We start from the raw sequence: 16211 nt of genomic DNA on the forward strand, positions 1-16211 counted from the left end.
ATCACAAGTAATTATTTTTTAAATAAATAAGAAAAGAAAAATAATAGTTAAAAGTAGAGATTTAAAATATAATCTTATGTGAAAAAATTAGATTATCAATAATTTTTAATTTAAATAACATAATATTTACTAAAATCTTTTAAATAGACTAATAAATATTAACTCCATCAAAACTCTATCAAAAAATCTATTATGAAAAATTAATAAGAGAAATAAAAATAATAATATGAAAAAATAACAACATTTCTAACAAATATTCTATTCACTAAATAAATTATAGAAATTATACAATATAATTTAAAGAAAAAAATTAAAGTAATATAAAAATAAATTAAAATAATTTAAAATCTAAAATTTAAATCAATTTTAAAAATCAAAAATTAAATAAATAGAAATCACAACAATGAACTAATAAATATGTATAAAATAGAGATTAGAATATGTATAAAATACTGACACAGATTAACTACTTTTGACACTTACGTTTACAACGAATCCCACAACATTATCTATAACCATTGAAGGCTGAAATTATTAAGACTTAAAATCACATACAAAGACGGAGAATTCTCAAAATGATGTCTGAAGTTTAGCTATGACGACAACTAGACCCTTTGGAGACCTAAACCTTAAACGTGAAGACAATTTGCCTGTGTTTTGAGAAGAGGATGGAGCGAGTGCCCGAGGATGTGTTGGAGAGCGTCTTCTTCCGTCTGCCTCTCCTTGATCTTGCTCGATCTCTCTCCGTCTGTAAGCGTTGGCATTTCCTCCTCTCTTCCCCACTTTTCATTCTTCATTATTCCGCATCTGTCAAAAACAATAGCAATTCATGGGTACTCCTTACTGATTACACTGGCACAGCGTTAAATCACAATAGCAGGCTTTTTCATTTCTACGATCCCCATCTCCACAAAACCCTAACATTGGACCTAAATTTCCTACCCGCCGAACTGACAATTCCAGTGGCATCTTCGGAAGGATTGCTCTGTCTCTCTTCTCACACTACGAAATTGCTTTGTATCTGCAATCCCCTCACCAAAGCCTACAAACAGTTGCCTTCTCCTCCTTTCCTCGGCCTCACTTTGATCCTAGATGGTCCCGCGTTCGAATCCCACAAGATATTGGTCATTTCTGATGATCTTCAGACCATGTATTCTCCAGAAAAGGATTGCTGGATCGATTTGGGTTTGCCGAGCAGGAGGCCCAAAAGCGCCGTGATTGCATCCAATGGTTTTCTCTATGGGTTTGACGATGTGGGTTCTGATTGGAATCCCAGATGGGCGCTTGTTTTTAGTAATATAAATGAGGGTTTACTGCTGTGGAAACCTGTGGGACACAATTGGGAAGACTTTTCTGATATTATGAAGGAGCCTTGTCTGATCAGAGGGCGAGAGGGTTGCTTGTTCATGGCAGGGGGTCTGAAAGCCTCACTTTCATTGAATTCTGCCTGTTCTACGTTTGTTATTATGGAGCTTGATCTCAAAAGTCTTGAGTGGAACGAGGCTGGGAGGATGCCAGCAGAGTTTTTTGAACGCTTTGATCCGTGCGGGCAGTTCAGTGTTTTTGGTGGGAAGGAGGGTGTTTATTTTTCAGGCAGAAAGGTGGGGTCATTGGTGTTGTGGGATGCAGTCAAAGGATGTTGGCAGCGGGTTGATTGTGGGAATGCTTTCTTTAAAGGGTTTGCATTTGATGCCAGACTGGATGCCGTTCCTTAGATTTCATGTGAGTGAATTAGTTTTTCTGCTTCATGAATTTTTTGGCTACTTAATTGGATCATGGATTTCCATGCCATTGGCAAGCTTGTAATGGTAGCTGGTAGCTTGTAATTATAGGTGCGTAGATGTTAATTTGGAAAGAAATTTTTCTTAACTTTATTTTCGAATTGGAAACAATCATGGGGAAAGGAGATATTCAAAGTGCACGAACATGGCTAGAACAAAGGTCTTATATGCTGTAACTCGATCATTGCAGCAGACAGTGGTCTGGACACCACTGTATTTGTCTATCTGATCAAAAGATAGAATGGAAATTAAAAAGCAGAAGTTGGGGAATAGACCTAGTAGCTATCAGGAGTCTTGTGAGAGTTTCATGATAGATATTCTTCAATTACTGTTTATAAAACATTCTAAAAAATGATAATAAATGCACTAAGAGCTGATAATGCATGTAGTCATAGCCAATCACACATGTACTAATAAGTGATCATTTTTGACCTTTCTTGGTTGCTGGTTGGTCCATTTGTATCAGAAGTACTTTTTTTGGGCGAGTGGCTATTTGGGGGTAAACATAACAGGTATTGGGCAAAGTGTTTTAAAATGACACTTTTCAATCTCTTCAAACTACCCAGCCTCTACAGAGAGCTCCGTAAATGTCCAAACAGTGAATCCTTTGTTTTAAGCTCTTGAGTCACCTATGGAGGCACACCAAAGAAATCGACATAATTTGACTTATGATTTAGAAAATCTAGATGTGTGAAATTAACCTGAACGATGACCAAATGTCTTCTCCTAGAATGCAAATTAAAACAGATTGAGACAATTTTCCCTTTTCCATTTCAATGCAGGTTCTCCTCTCTGGAGAAATATAGAGGGCTTCGCCCAAATGACTTTGGTGTAATGGCAAGGTAACAATTCCATGGCGTTGGCTCAGGTATGGTGCATTTTTAGGCATCAGATAGACGTGGTTAAATGCCTACAGATTTTCCTGTATGAATGAGATTGATGATTTTGGTAAACCATTCTGAATCATTTGTAAGAGTTGTTTTTGAAGTAGATTTTGTGATAGATTTTGTATAAACAATTTAAAACAATCTCTGACATATGATGCAAAATCTAGTACATAATCTAATTTAGAAACAACTCCTTCAAATCTAATAAATTGTAAAAATTTATAATCCAACCTTATTTTTCTCAATATAAATTACAAACAAAATCTATTCTTTTTGAATTACGTTTCAGAGCATATCCTTTGCTGTGTTACCCCTGCGAGTTTCTGATTGTTTTACCCAGAAATAAGCAGGGTTTTCCTAATTACTTCCTTTCAACCCTAGTTTTTAAGAGTTTCATAAGTAATTCATTCCATCCTTAGTCTCTACGAGTTGTTTCAAATTGAGAAAAAGATACAAAACTTCATGTATCATTATTATATTGTTGAGGCATCCTCTTTTTACAGAGTGTCAGGATGGGCGAGTGAAACATCATAACAACAAGAGCTGTGTGACTGCAGCTAGAGTATCTGCCGAAAAAAAGAAGGTTGATTTGAAAATACAAATGGAGCTCCCCAAGAAATATTCTTAATAGAAATCTGAAGGTAACCAGAACACAGCAGCATTGGGTCCATTAGAATCAGTTGACATCCCTTTTGTGTGAGGCAGTGTGCATTTCCCCTCAAAAATAATTTCCCTAAGTACTCACTATGATAACCATAGTAATTTTCCCTAAGTACTCACTATGATAACCATAGTAATAAGCGGGAAACAACATTTATGATTATTCCTAAAAGCACAGAAGTAATGATAATAAATATCAATCTTTTTTCTAAAAATGATTTGTTAAAAACCAAATTTATTTCCATTTCAGAAATTTTTGTTTTAGTTGTAGTCTTTCTGAATTTTTCCATAAAGGGGACTTGTGGAAACATTTTAGGTGCCTTTACATAGGCTTTTCACTCCATGACTCTGATTACATATATAATGTTCTTCATTCTATAGTCTTCTACTTTTATATTGTTGATCTAGTTCTGTTGACTTACAAGGTGGATGGTATCACATATTTTGGATATAGCATTTTTAGTTAGTCATTTTTTATAATAACATTGATAAGTTCAATATTGTAAAATATACAGTCTTTGTTGACCAATGCAACAAATAATTTTAGTTGTTCTTGTAGCCTTGGCATAACTATTTAACTAACAAAAATCTATCTTGCAATTTCTGTAATAATTCACAAATGTATATTATATTTTATATATTTATTTATTCATTTACATATTCTATATATAACACAAAAATAAACTACAATTTTCACTTATATGCCAAAATGTGAGCACACTTCTATGAGTAATTATATCCAAGCTTGCTGAAAAATGAGGTCTTGAATGACAACTCATAGCTCTTTATTCATGGAGTACAAGGATTTGTCAGGGAGACCCTTAGTTTGACCTAGTTTGTGCCCATGCAAGTACACCATAAAACAATAGATTCAAAGATCAAAATATGCATGCAATATGCAAACTAATCTAAATGATAACAATGCAAAAAAAAAATCTACTCTATGAAAGGAAATTACAATGTAAGAATACTCTATGAAAACAAATATTGATCTAAGCTGATATGAAAATGTAAGGATGAATCATGATGATGGAAGCCATGGATGCATGAGAGAAGAAGACAAGAAGATAAAAGCTCTCCACAAAAAGCTTTAATGCTCAAACTCCTCCAATCCTGTAACATAACTATAGTATAAATGTGGATGTCAAAAATGAGGAGAGGGCTCTCCCTCAAAGGTGGAGAAAGAATGATCTGTGTGAGAAAAAATTCCACCAATGAGAAAAGAGGAGGAAAATTAAATGAAATCTCACTTAGAAATATGTGCACTTAAGTGTAGAAGAAAAAATAATTTATTTAATTTCCTTTTTCAAGTAGGATTTTATTTAATTAAAAGGGAGCAAATTTTTTTAATTAAATATGAAATATTTAATTAAATTAAAAGAGGGGTTTTTCTCTTAATTAATTAAATGTGGATTAATTATTTAATTAAAAGAGAGGTTTCTTTCAATTAAATAAGACTTAGGATAAAATGATCAAACTTTAGGAAATATTGAAATAATTGAATTAATTACAATTTGATCAAAGAAATTGATTTGAATTGATTTAATAAAATGTTGCACACCAATTTTGTTTAATGGAACAATAGGAAGCGCAATGAGCTTTGCTAGGGTTTGTACAGTCTACGTTTGAGCCCTTTCTGCATTACTGTCTGTCATTCCACATTTAGTGCGGGAATTTATTTTAGCTTATAATGGTCTTGGCCCTCTCCAACCCAGCAGTTGCTGCTGGTGTTGGAGTTGTTGCTGCATGCGAAAATGGCCCTGCTGAGCAAATGCCCATGCAAATTTGTGTCCAAAGTATTTCACAAGGTAATTCCTCTCCTGACTTGGTTTTGAATATTTTTGCTTTTGAATGTGCTTGCCGATGGCTAAAAACCCAAACCCTTATTGGGTATTTTGTGGGTTGCACTCCATCTGAAAGCACGCTGTATGAATGGGTATCCAAGGCTTGGTCCCCTCAGGGGATTCGCCTTGAAGGGATTCAAAACCTCGCCAAGGGTTTTTTCTTGTTTTGTTTTGGTAACCCCTCCCACGCTGAGAATATTTTCAGCCATGGGCCGTGGACAGTTCGCTCGTCTTTGCTCATTTTCCGGAGATGGTCTCAAGACTTTTGCGTCTTAGATGACCACAAGCTTAGGGTTCTAGTTTGGGTAGAGTTCCTTGGGTTGCCCATCCCTTGCTGGTCTTTTTTCACTGAAATTGCCCAAATTGTGGGTAGTCATTTACATGGAATTGGACAAATTTTTTAATGCCTGTTCTTAGCAGAGGGTCTGTGTTGAGGTCGACCTTTCTAGGGACCTTAAAGAGACTATGGAAATTCAGATTGGTGCTACCACCTTTTCTCAAAAGGTTCTTTACTTGAATCTCCCAAATACTTGTTTTTGCTATCAATTTGCAAGTCATAAGATCAAGGATTTTCCTCTTCTTGAGCACAATCGCTCTCCAGTGCAGGAACCCAAGCTGGCTCCGACTGTTAAAAAACATGAGTGGACAACTATTGTCAAGAAAGGCAAGGGCACTGCTAAGCCAAACCTTGTTTCTCAAGGACCTAGCCATCCTAGTTCCAGTGCAACTCCTCATGTGCCCTCAACACTAGAGGCTCCCCTGGTTGTGCCACTGCCCTTTTCAAACCCTGCATCGTAGGAACAGCTAAGCCGAAGGTACGAGTGGCCTGGGTTCGGGCACCTCAAGCAGCTTCTATGATTTCTTCTTCGTCTCCCTGTCGCTCTCACAGCCCTGAAGGCAATAAGCGAAAAACAATCACTTTGGGTGACTCTTTGTTTGAACCCTTCGCTTTCTTGCATAATAGTTTTTCCTCGCTTGAGAATGAGGAGAATATGCAAGCTAGTTTATGATGAACTTTCTCTCATGGAATGTGCGGGGGCTAACATGTAATGGGCACCCCTGAATGTCCCAAAAACTAAACCAAATTGCTGAAAGGAATTATGTCAAACAGTTTGCATTCAACTACTTAAAACCCCTTATAACTCTGGAAATCAAACGTTTATTTGTTTGTTGTGTTTCGTGCATGGAATTGGTATCATACAACATAAACAAGAAAGAAACTACAACAATATGCAAACTGGAAATGAACTGCTGCTAATAAAATGTTATTTTCAGAATTCATAAAACCAAATACATGGCAGATTTATCAACTCACTAATTACTTCAGCAATATTGTCATAATACTCCAGCCCATGCTTACGAACTTGCTGCTACAATACTTTGTCCTCAAATCAGTCCACTACCTTCATAATACCATTCCCTCCAAGCGGCATAAGCGTCGGACAAGTAGTGAAGAAGATATGAGCAAAATACCAAATCTGCCTGTAGTCGGAAATGCAACTAAACTGTCTGATAATGAAGCTAATAACAAAGAATTCCAAAGGCCAAACCCCAAGGGAATGACGTCTAGAATGTTACAAGAGAGGATAGACGTCCTCAAATGCTAAGAACGGAGCTGCAACTCACACACCAATTTCTTCTCATATTCAACCTGTCTAATGAAGCTACAAATGCTTCCTTTTATTCTATTCCCACGGGTCCGCTCAACTCATATGGGCAATGTGGGATAAAGATGTGTAATATAAAACATATATTAAAATACCCCTTATGTCTCCCTTGGGTACACATCACCATAAAATAAATATTAAAGTAACACTTTAATATTTTACAATTAAATTAGACGTTACTTTAATAAAACTTCAAGCATTAAAATGTATTAGCAATCGGACTCCGAATAATGCGAGTGATAGCTCATCGGAAAGCTCTCACCGAGGAGTATCGAATCCAATCACCAAAATTGACCTGCACTGTGTCCTACCGACTTACTAAAAATAGTAAGTATGTCTGAAACTGAGTAAATCAACTTCGTTTTGGCCCAAACTGAAAATGACTAGGCCAAAACACTCCAAGATCCCATTAAACCCTTCGTTAGCCCTCGGGACCATGTAGAACAAGGCTAACGCACACACACTTGGTCAACTGCTAAAATGGGGACATTACATAACAAACCTCCCTAGAAAGTATTATGTTCGTGATACCGAGCGTAGGCTTGGCAATATTGATGTACTATGTTTGTAGGAAGTTAAAGTCTCTGGATTCTTTCTCAACTCAACTTTCCGTGTGATATGGCCAGATGTTGTTAGTTTTGCTTCTCAACATGAAGCTGATTGAGGTGGTGTAGTCACTCTGTTCTCCCCTCGGCTTTTTCCTTTTGTTATTTCCCATGGTTCTGACCCCATGTAGAGAGTAGTTTGGATTTTGTTGTCTTTTCAAAATCATTCTTTTGGCATTGTCAATATCTATGCCCTTAATGATGCGATTGAGTGCTCAGACTTGTGGAGGTGGCTAGCTGATTCTTTGCCACCTTCCACCTGGTTATTCTATAAGGATTTTAATATGGTTGAGCTAGTTGTTGATAAAGTGGGCCTTCTGCCTTTCCGATGGTCAGTTGGTGAGCAAGAAGCGTGGTTCTACATGCGGAACAAGTTGGGTCTTTTTGATCCCAATGTTCATCGCTGTCGGACTGATGACGTTTGGTACACATGGTCCAACTTTCGTGAGGGAGCTGATAGGGTCCTTAAAAGGTTGGACTGTGCTATGATTTCTGCTCAATTTTTTTTCTTTTTCTCACATGAGTCTGCTTCCTGTCACTCCGCTCCTTGACATGACACTTTCAGACCATTTTCCCATCCACTTCTCCATTACTTGGCATTCTGCCCCTCGTTGTAATTGTAAAACTCAATTTTACCTTAATACTTTTGTGCTGTCCCATCCACCCATTGCCACCCATATTTTACAAACTTGGAACCTTGAACCTAGGCCCCACTCATCCTCTGGGTGGATTTAGTGGTGGAATGACACCATCACCCATACTGCGAGGTTTCTTCGCATTTATGGGAAGCAATTGGCCACGTACCGCAAGAGATCCTATGAGGCCACTATCAAAGATCTCTGTACAACCATTGAAGCTCTTGCCATGAATCCGTTTAATACGAATCTCTAGGTTCGGCTTGCCAACCTTTGCCATCAAAAACAAGTTGTAGATAATTATTCTGCCTGGGGAGCTTAACTCAAAGCTCGCCTTCATTGGCATTGAGGTTGTGATCAAGCTTCTAAGGAATTCTTTAATGTGTTGAGGGCACGACACTCTATGGTGGGGATCAAGCGCATTTGAGAGGGTCAACATACCCTTTGTGAGCTTCCTGATATTCTTCAAGCCTTTGCTTGCCACTATGAAAAAGTTTTCACAGCTCACTCTGGAGGACCTCAAGGAAGTTGTCTTCCCCATGGCGGATGATAAGGCCCCTGGTTGTGACGGCTTCCCTTGTGAATTTTACAAAGCATTTTGGGATGAGATTGGTATAGACCTGCATAAGGTTTATATTGAGGCATACAATTCCTATTCTCTAGGTAATCTTATTAACAAAGGGAATATTAAGTTCATACCTAAGGCGGGCGACCCTAAAGACATCTACAATTGGAGGCTTATCACATTGTTGTACGTTTCCTATAAGATCATTGTCAAGGCTCTCTTGCTTAAAATTTGCCATCTTCTTCCTCAGATCATTTGCCTTGAGCAAACAGGTTTTATCAAGTCCCGTTATATCTTGGACAATATAATTGCTGTGTGGGAAGGGATGGAATGGGCTTGTCATTCCAAGCAACATGCCATCTTTCTCAAAATTGGCTTTGCCAAAGCTCATGACAGGATTGAGTGGCCTTTCATTTTGGCCATGCTTCAGGCTCTTGGGTTTGGCCCTACCTTTTTGCAGTCAGTCCAAATGATCTTTGGAGATGCCTTTGCTTGTATCTCCATTAATGGCTGTCAGTCTCAAGCGTTTGGGCTTTATCGTTCAATTCGCTAAGGCTGCTCGTTGGCACCCTCATTATATGTATTGGTAGCAGAAGGTTTTGGGTATTTGCTCTCAAATGCCATCTCCCAAAGAAGGGTCTGAGGTATTTCCCTTCCGGATTCCCCTGATCAGCTTGTGAATGGTCATTTTGCATATGACTCTTTCCTCACTCATTGAGGATGAAGAGAATATTCCCTCTGCTTTGCAATCTTAACACATTTTGTCTTGCTTTAGGGTTTGCCATTTAGTGGCACAAAACCCTTTGTTACAGACACTCTTACCTTCCTTGTCCTGCTTGGCTTGAGCAATACCAATGGAAATGGGTTCAACATAGGGAAGTTTTTTTGTTTTCTAGGTATCCTCTTTGCCTTCCAAGCCTCAACTGTTGAGCTTTGGAATGTGCTTCTTGCCAGAATAGAGAAGAAGCTGGAGTATTGGATCACCAAACCTCTTTCTCTAGCAGGAAAATTCCAGACTTGTTCCAAAGTGTTGGCTGCCACCCATGTTTATTATTCTTCTTGTTGGGCTCTATCAAAGGCCTCATACCTCAAACTTGAACGCCTTTTACGTGAGTTCCTTTGGGCGTCAGATGCTTCTCACCAAGGCTTTCATAGAGCTACTTGAGATTTCTGCTGTCTTCCCAAGGAGTTTGGTGGCCTTGGCTTGCTGGCCACCTAGAAGCAAGGTACTACTTTATGTGCCAAATGGGTGATTCCAACTCTTTTTGGAAATGAAGCTTGGAAGATTTTGTTAAGGCATTGCATTTCTTTAGGCTTTTCGATTCACTGGCTAGCCTGGAAAGGGATTGGGTTTCAAACCCTTCTAATTACCCCTAAACCTATTCAAATTAAGGGTACTTTTGTTGCTAAGAGTATTTGGAAAGCTTGGGAAGTAGTTAAGTCCTGGCTTCATTGGGTTGGCAATGGATTTAGAGACGAGCTTTCCTTGAACCATCATAATCTCTGGTGGTCACCTTTATTTGCTATTCAAGGTGTTCCCCTAGCTAAGGTGCACGAGGCTAGTGCTCTGCATTTTTTTAAACGCGGCATAAGGACCCCTAAAGATCTTTTCTCTAGAGTTACTATGAGCTTGCGGTCATGGGAAGACATGAGAGTGCAATTCTCGCTCACTTGTCTAGATCGATAGACTTTTGATCTTCTAGTTTCTGCGGTGCCTTCACATTTGTTACACAAAGTGGGCATTCAGTTTTCTTGCCCTTGGTGGAAAGATTGGAAGTGGTATCTAGACACTCTAGTAACTAGCTATAAACCTAGGCTAGGTTACCAATGGCTAGTTCCCCACCTGCCCATGGTTGATGTACTCAACCAACGTTGGCATTTGTAATCCTCACATCGCACTTGGAGTCATAGGTTCTCCACTGTGTGGCACACCATTACTGAACCCAAAATTGCACATTTCGCTTGGTGTATTCTTTTCTAGGGCTTTCCTTTAGGCTCCCGGCTGCGGCATCTAGGAGTTCTTGACCCCCATTGCCCTTTCTGTGGTCAACCAGAGTCCTTTTTGCACATTTTTTGGTTCTCTAGACGGGCTTAGTGTTATTGGCAATGGATCCATGATCTCTTTCGCCCTTTCCACCTAGAACCTTTTTCTTGGCATATGGTTCTTCCGGGTGACAATACCTTGATTCCCTTCAAATACGCCAAGATATGGCATGCTTTCAGACTGGAGATCTTATTTACCATTTGGAAAGATCGCAATGCAATCATTTATGCTCACAACACACTTGACATTAATGTAGCTCTGTACTCTAAAGCATGTATTTATAATAATGTCATGCTGCAAATTCAAGTACAAACGGATAAAGTGGCTTTGGAGGTGGCACACTTACAAGAGCTTTTGCATCATTGGGGAAATGCCCCTTGTATAGTTGCTCGTGTTGTGCTAGATTTGGCCTCCAGTAACCGTACCCCTCCTCGCGGTCACCGTCAAGGACATAGCAGTTTCGCTCGTCGCTCGCACACGCCTTGCTCTTAGTAGCATCGCTCTCCTAGTGGTGGTGCTTTTGGTCGGTGCTGCATTTCTGGAGGTTTTGGTGATCAACACTGCTTGGCGTTGCCTCTCTAGAGGTCTGGTTCAGGGTGGTTCCCAATGGCTCCTCCTACTGCTCTTGCTTCTGGTTGGCCCTTTGCACACTTGGACCCCAAGTGGATGTTTCCCCGGCTGGACTTAGCCATTTCTCCTCCTAGGCCCGAAGGAGAGAAAGATGGAGATGATGCTACTGTTGTTAATGACGGTTGGGCTCCCCCTAAGCCATCTACTCACCCCACTTTTGGGTGGGGCTCTGATGATAAGGATCCTCCTTCCTCGACTGGCGTTGTGCTGGCAACATGAGGATTTCTTTGTTTTTTGTTGTTTTCTAAAGTTTTTTGATGAATAGCTGATTTCTGGCCAATGACCGTATGAACTCGTAAGGTGATCTCGTATCCCCCGACCCCTTTTTTTGTGAATATGTAACTTTATTGTATTTTCTTTTTTAATATAAGGAAGAGACTATTCATCAAAAAATAAATAAATATTGCAGACCATTGATTTAGAAAATTTGATAAATTGAATAATGGAGGCCCATAGTCGAGGCGACCATTTTAGGATGCATACATTTGCCTCTCTTTGACTAATGTGTGATCGACTTGGGAACACATGTAGTCAAAGAAAGAATTTGAAGTATGAGATTGATTTGAGATCACAAAACAATCTAGACGTGTGGTCAATTCAAGAATACATCAGGACAAAGAATACAAATAAATTTTGACTTAAAAAATTGAGAATAAAATTGATAAAACTAAATCAAGGATTGAAGTTGATAGGTACTGCCCCCTCGTGATCGAAATCAAAATGAGATAGAGGAGACACAACAAATTGATAAATTTGATCAAATTGAACAAAAGATAAGGTTCTTGATGTAAGATGAAAGATATAAGAATCACATAACCAAGGTAGATCACCAAGCATGATATATTATGCCCCAAACGTGAATTAGAAGAAAATAAGTGGGGCGAAAGTGAATGGAAGGTAGAAATTTGGAAGATATGGAACGAAACAAAAAGAAGAAAATAAATTTTTTCGTAAGAAATAAAATGCCCCAAAATCAATCAGCTATTTAAGATAGAAATTTCGATTGAGATCACAAAAGAAGATAAAAGAAATGAAGATCAAAACATGACCACAATTGATTAAAAGTCCACAAGAAAGATGAAGGGAAAACCCTCTCAAACTTAAATTGCAACCTAAAAATGCAAACTAACATGAAGTCTAATAACGCAAGCTACATGAAAAGGCAAAGATGTACTTGCAATAGAGCAACTGTAACATAGGATTGTGTTCATCATTCATTAGAGAATGTAAAAGAACTTATTTTCATTGTTGGGTCATTATTAATGGACATCAAAAAATCACACAATCATCACTAATTACAAGCGCAACTATGAAGATATGAATGTGATTTATATCGGATTGGAATGTGGAAAGATTCTAACATAAGCATAAAAAACATAAAGGTCAGGATGACTTCGATGTTAGCTTACCCAATTTAATGCATCAAAACCATGCTTGCATCAAAGCATAGATGCCAGGATGACTATAAGAACGGTTGTGCAAAAGCAGTCAAGGATGATGCTTCAAATCTTCTAAGTGTTTCAAGGGGACAACAAGAGACACTCCAAAGTTTCAAGACCACACCCACAAGTAGAAAACAAATAAAAACATGCCCCATGCCCCAAGTCCTCTAGCTATGCATCCCGGAGAGACTTATCAGACAAGGACACTTAATGAAAATCAATAACAGTTAGCACACAAAGAAAAGATCATGACATAGGTCAAGCATTAAGTGTTTGTGTTTAAAAATTTAAATGTGTTAACTGATACTGAGTTTCGAGGATAAGGATCAAATGCTTGCAAGCAAGTAAGATCACATGAGAAAATTGGGTAAGACCAAACCAATAAGTGTTGAAAAACACTCAATGTTAGGGTTTGCATTGAAAAATACAGTTGAGGTGGTGTTGATAAACACCATTTGTGAGGTGTCCTAAAGACAAACGCAGCCAAGAGACCAAAGCTAACATAGATATGCTCCATAGACAAATACCAATTCTAAACTAAGGCAACAAGGACAAGGCATGATGGAGAAAGGCCAAGTGTTTAGGACAACACTAAGAAACAGGGGTGCAAAGGCTTCAAGTAGCGCCCATTTCCAAGTTTTCACCACTTGGATTATTATTATTTATTATTATTTTTTGGAATATACAATTGTTTTGGAGATACATCAAAGTGCTTATTACTAAGAGGATTAGTTTTTCAATACATTTTCCAATTTTTAGAATTTTGATAGTATATTATTTTTTTGGATTTTTGAAATATAACATTTTTTTGTATTTTTTCAGGATCAATAAATATGTACAAAGATGCCCCTAGACAGAACGAGCATCAAATTCCCAAGCAAGATCACATCGTGTAGTCCCAATGTCTCGCAAGGTGGAGGACAAGAGGGATTAACAACCTGGTGGAAGAGATGGAAGACAAGAGAATGAAGGAGAATGCAAGGAAGAAATCCTCCAAGGGAAAACTCCTCAAGAGTACCCAAGCTAGGGAAAATTTGTCATGTAAAGCACATTTGGACAAGCAATGAAAGGCTAGCATAGGATAAGTCACGAAAGCATAATGCAAAAGTAGGAAAGAATGTAGTCCAAAGGAGTAGAAATGTCAAAAGACTTCACAACATCATGTTTTACTCTTTTGTATTAGATGAAGACCAAATGAGAAAATGATAGCGAAAGGTTAGAATGAATGGAGGAAAATAGAAATGAAGGCTAAACATGAAAGGAATAAAATAACTCACAAGATAGTCAAATGTTCATGTATGGGTCAACATTGTCAAGATCAAAGCGAGACGACATAATGAATGAAAGATGTAGAAGAACTATGCATGATGCCACTATTGCCAAGTTTTCATCATGGTACTTATCTTAGGCGCTACAAGGGAGTGGTTTTCACCATAGGACGAATTTATTTCTCTTTAATTTTTCTACCAAGGTCCTTGTTTCCAGGTTTCACCAAGGCACACTTTCAATTTTTTTTTAAATTTAAATTTTAATTTTTTAATAATTTTTTTTGGAAGAAGGCAAGCTTTTTAGATAATGGTTCTTGAAAGGATAAATCATGATATGCCAAGGATTCAAAATGATATGCTTAAATATGTTGATAGGGATTACTAAGACTCTCCAAGCATAATATCAAAGAATCCAAAGGTGTATCTTTCTCAATAAGAATAGTCTTTAACTCACTAACTCCAAACATGGTCACTTGTGAAATCAAAGATCACTAATTCCAGAGGTCAAAAGCACAATAACCCAAGGTGCAAACAAACTTCTAACAGCGGGGTAAGTATCCTTATCTGAACCAAATCAACTTAGGGAGATTGAAAATAACATGAGAGCAAAGCAGTTTGATCATAAAGTCTCGACTCAAGAACTCAGATTTTTATTTGTTTTGAATATCCAACTAGGAGTGATAAATTTTGAATTATGAACTAGGCACACAAGACAACAATTAGGAATTTCAAACAAACATGTTCAAATAATGAGTAAGAGACAAATAAACCTTACACATGAACAAGAATAGTGTCATACTATCAGTCTAATCCTTAGAACTACCATTGTGTATGTTCTCAAAATATTTTACAATTACTCACAGTTTTAGAAAATAAAATTTGACAACAATATGGTTCTTAGTAATGTTCAACTTTGTAGCTTTTGCAATCTAGAGTGGGTGAAATCCAATCTCAATGCACCAAGGTTTTGACATATTTTAAGAATTTAATCAATCAGATATACTGAGGAGATCCGACAACCCAACAAAAGGCTACACTCACGAGAATATTCTCCATAAGGACATTTATATAGCAGTTACTACTATCACATCAAAAATGGCTATTACCACTTGAGGTTTCATCCACGTAGTTGACTCAATAAAGGGAATGTCCACTACGGTTAACCCTCTCTAATTAAGGAAGATTCGCAAAGTTGTACCACATAAGGACTTGGTTTGGATTCAAGGGTTCCAAGTTTCTGATGTGCCCAAAAAAGAACAGAGCATACTCCTCTAGCCTCTTCATTTTAGCCAAACATAGCAAACAAGATTCTTTGACACGTTAATTCAAAATCATCTCACCAAATTTTTAGAAAAATCAACAACAAACACCACCAATCTCAAAAGAGAAAGTACTAATGGATGTTGAGGACAAACCTAAACAGAATAGTGAGATAACAACAAATATCTTTCTCTACCTACAAGGGGATCTATCGTCAAAAAGAGTTTCGCATGTAAGGCAAGCGAATGAAGCACATTCTCTCAAGAACTCCACAAATAGTGTTCATAGGGCGTAATTATTATGTGAAACACATGTGCAAAAGTAAATCTAGATCTAATTCTAGAGCACCAAATGAAATATGAATCTATGGAAGCATGTAAAAGCACTCAAGTCAAACACATGAGAGAGTTTATTTTATTTCCAAATTCAAATGTTATAGAGATCTGACAAAATACTTGGTAATCCTTACAATGCATCATTTCTCTGTTGTACCTTTTGTTTACGCTTGAACACTTGCTCACAACAAAGCAAGCAACAAGCAAAACAAGCAAACACAAGATATACAATATATATCCAACTTATACAAAACTAGGGTTAGATCTGAAAATCTGATTTTTAAGAGTGATAATAACCAACAAATAAGCCAAATGAAAGTTCACATCATGCATTGATCCATGTGAAAATTAAATGCAAGCTATTCATTAAATGCCCATTTTTTAATATTGGTTTTTGACTTAATTAACAAGATTGGACCTATATGATATGAATTTGGATTCAAAACCCTAAATGTATAAAAAAGACCCTGTAAAAAATCAGAGAGCTTTCCAAAATGTAGACTTTTCCAAAAAAATTGCTAATTTGTGCCCCAAAATGATTTTTCATAAAAATAAGAAAAAAATTATAAAAAATAGAAAATAGCTCAG

General features: G+C 37.5%; 1 protein-coding gene across 4 annotated transcripts; it reads left to right on the forward strand.

Annotated features, from left to right (window-relative positions):
• The first annotated feature begins 522 nt into the window (after window positions 1-522).
• LOC149532200 (F-box family protein) lies at window positions 523-13919 on the forward strand. Of its 4 annotated transcripts, none has more exons than XR_016358700.1 (3): window positions 528-1722; window positions 2564-2649; window positions 13583-13919. XR_016358700.1 is itself a non-coding variant. In XM_089809818.1 (2 exons), exon 1 carries the CDS (start codon window positions 669-671, stop codon window positions 1713-1715), a length of 1047 nt encoding a protein of 348 aa, XP_089665944.1. In that variant the 5' UTR covers window positions 523-668; the 3' UTR covers window positions 1716-1722; window positions 13583-13919. The 4 variants fall into 4 exon arrangements, 2 of the variants coding, with proteins under 2 accessions (XP_089665944.1, XP_089665945.1); XR_016358699.1 differs by lacking the exon at window positions 13583-13919 and adding an exon at window positions 3172-3543; XM_089809818.1 differs by lacking the exon at window positions 2564-2649 and having other exon boundaries at window positions 523-1722.
• The last annotated feature ends 2292 nt before the right edge of the window (window positions 13920-16211 follow it).

This window comes from Cupressus sempervirens, chromosome 11 (assembly GCF_028749045.1).
Source record: "Cupressus sempervirens isolate cs-2001-9-10 chromosome 11, ASM2874904v1, whole genome shotgun sequence".
Classification (NCBI taxonomy): domain Eukaryota; kingdom Viridiplantae; phylum Streptophyta; class Pinopsida; order Cupressales; family Cupressaceae; genus Cupressus; species Cupressus sempervirens.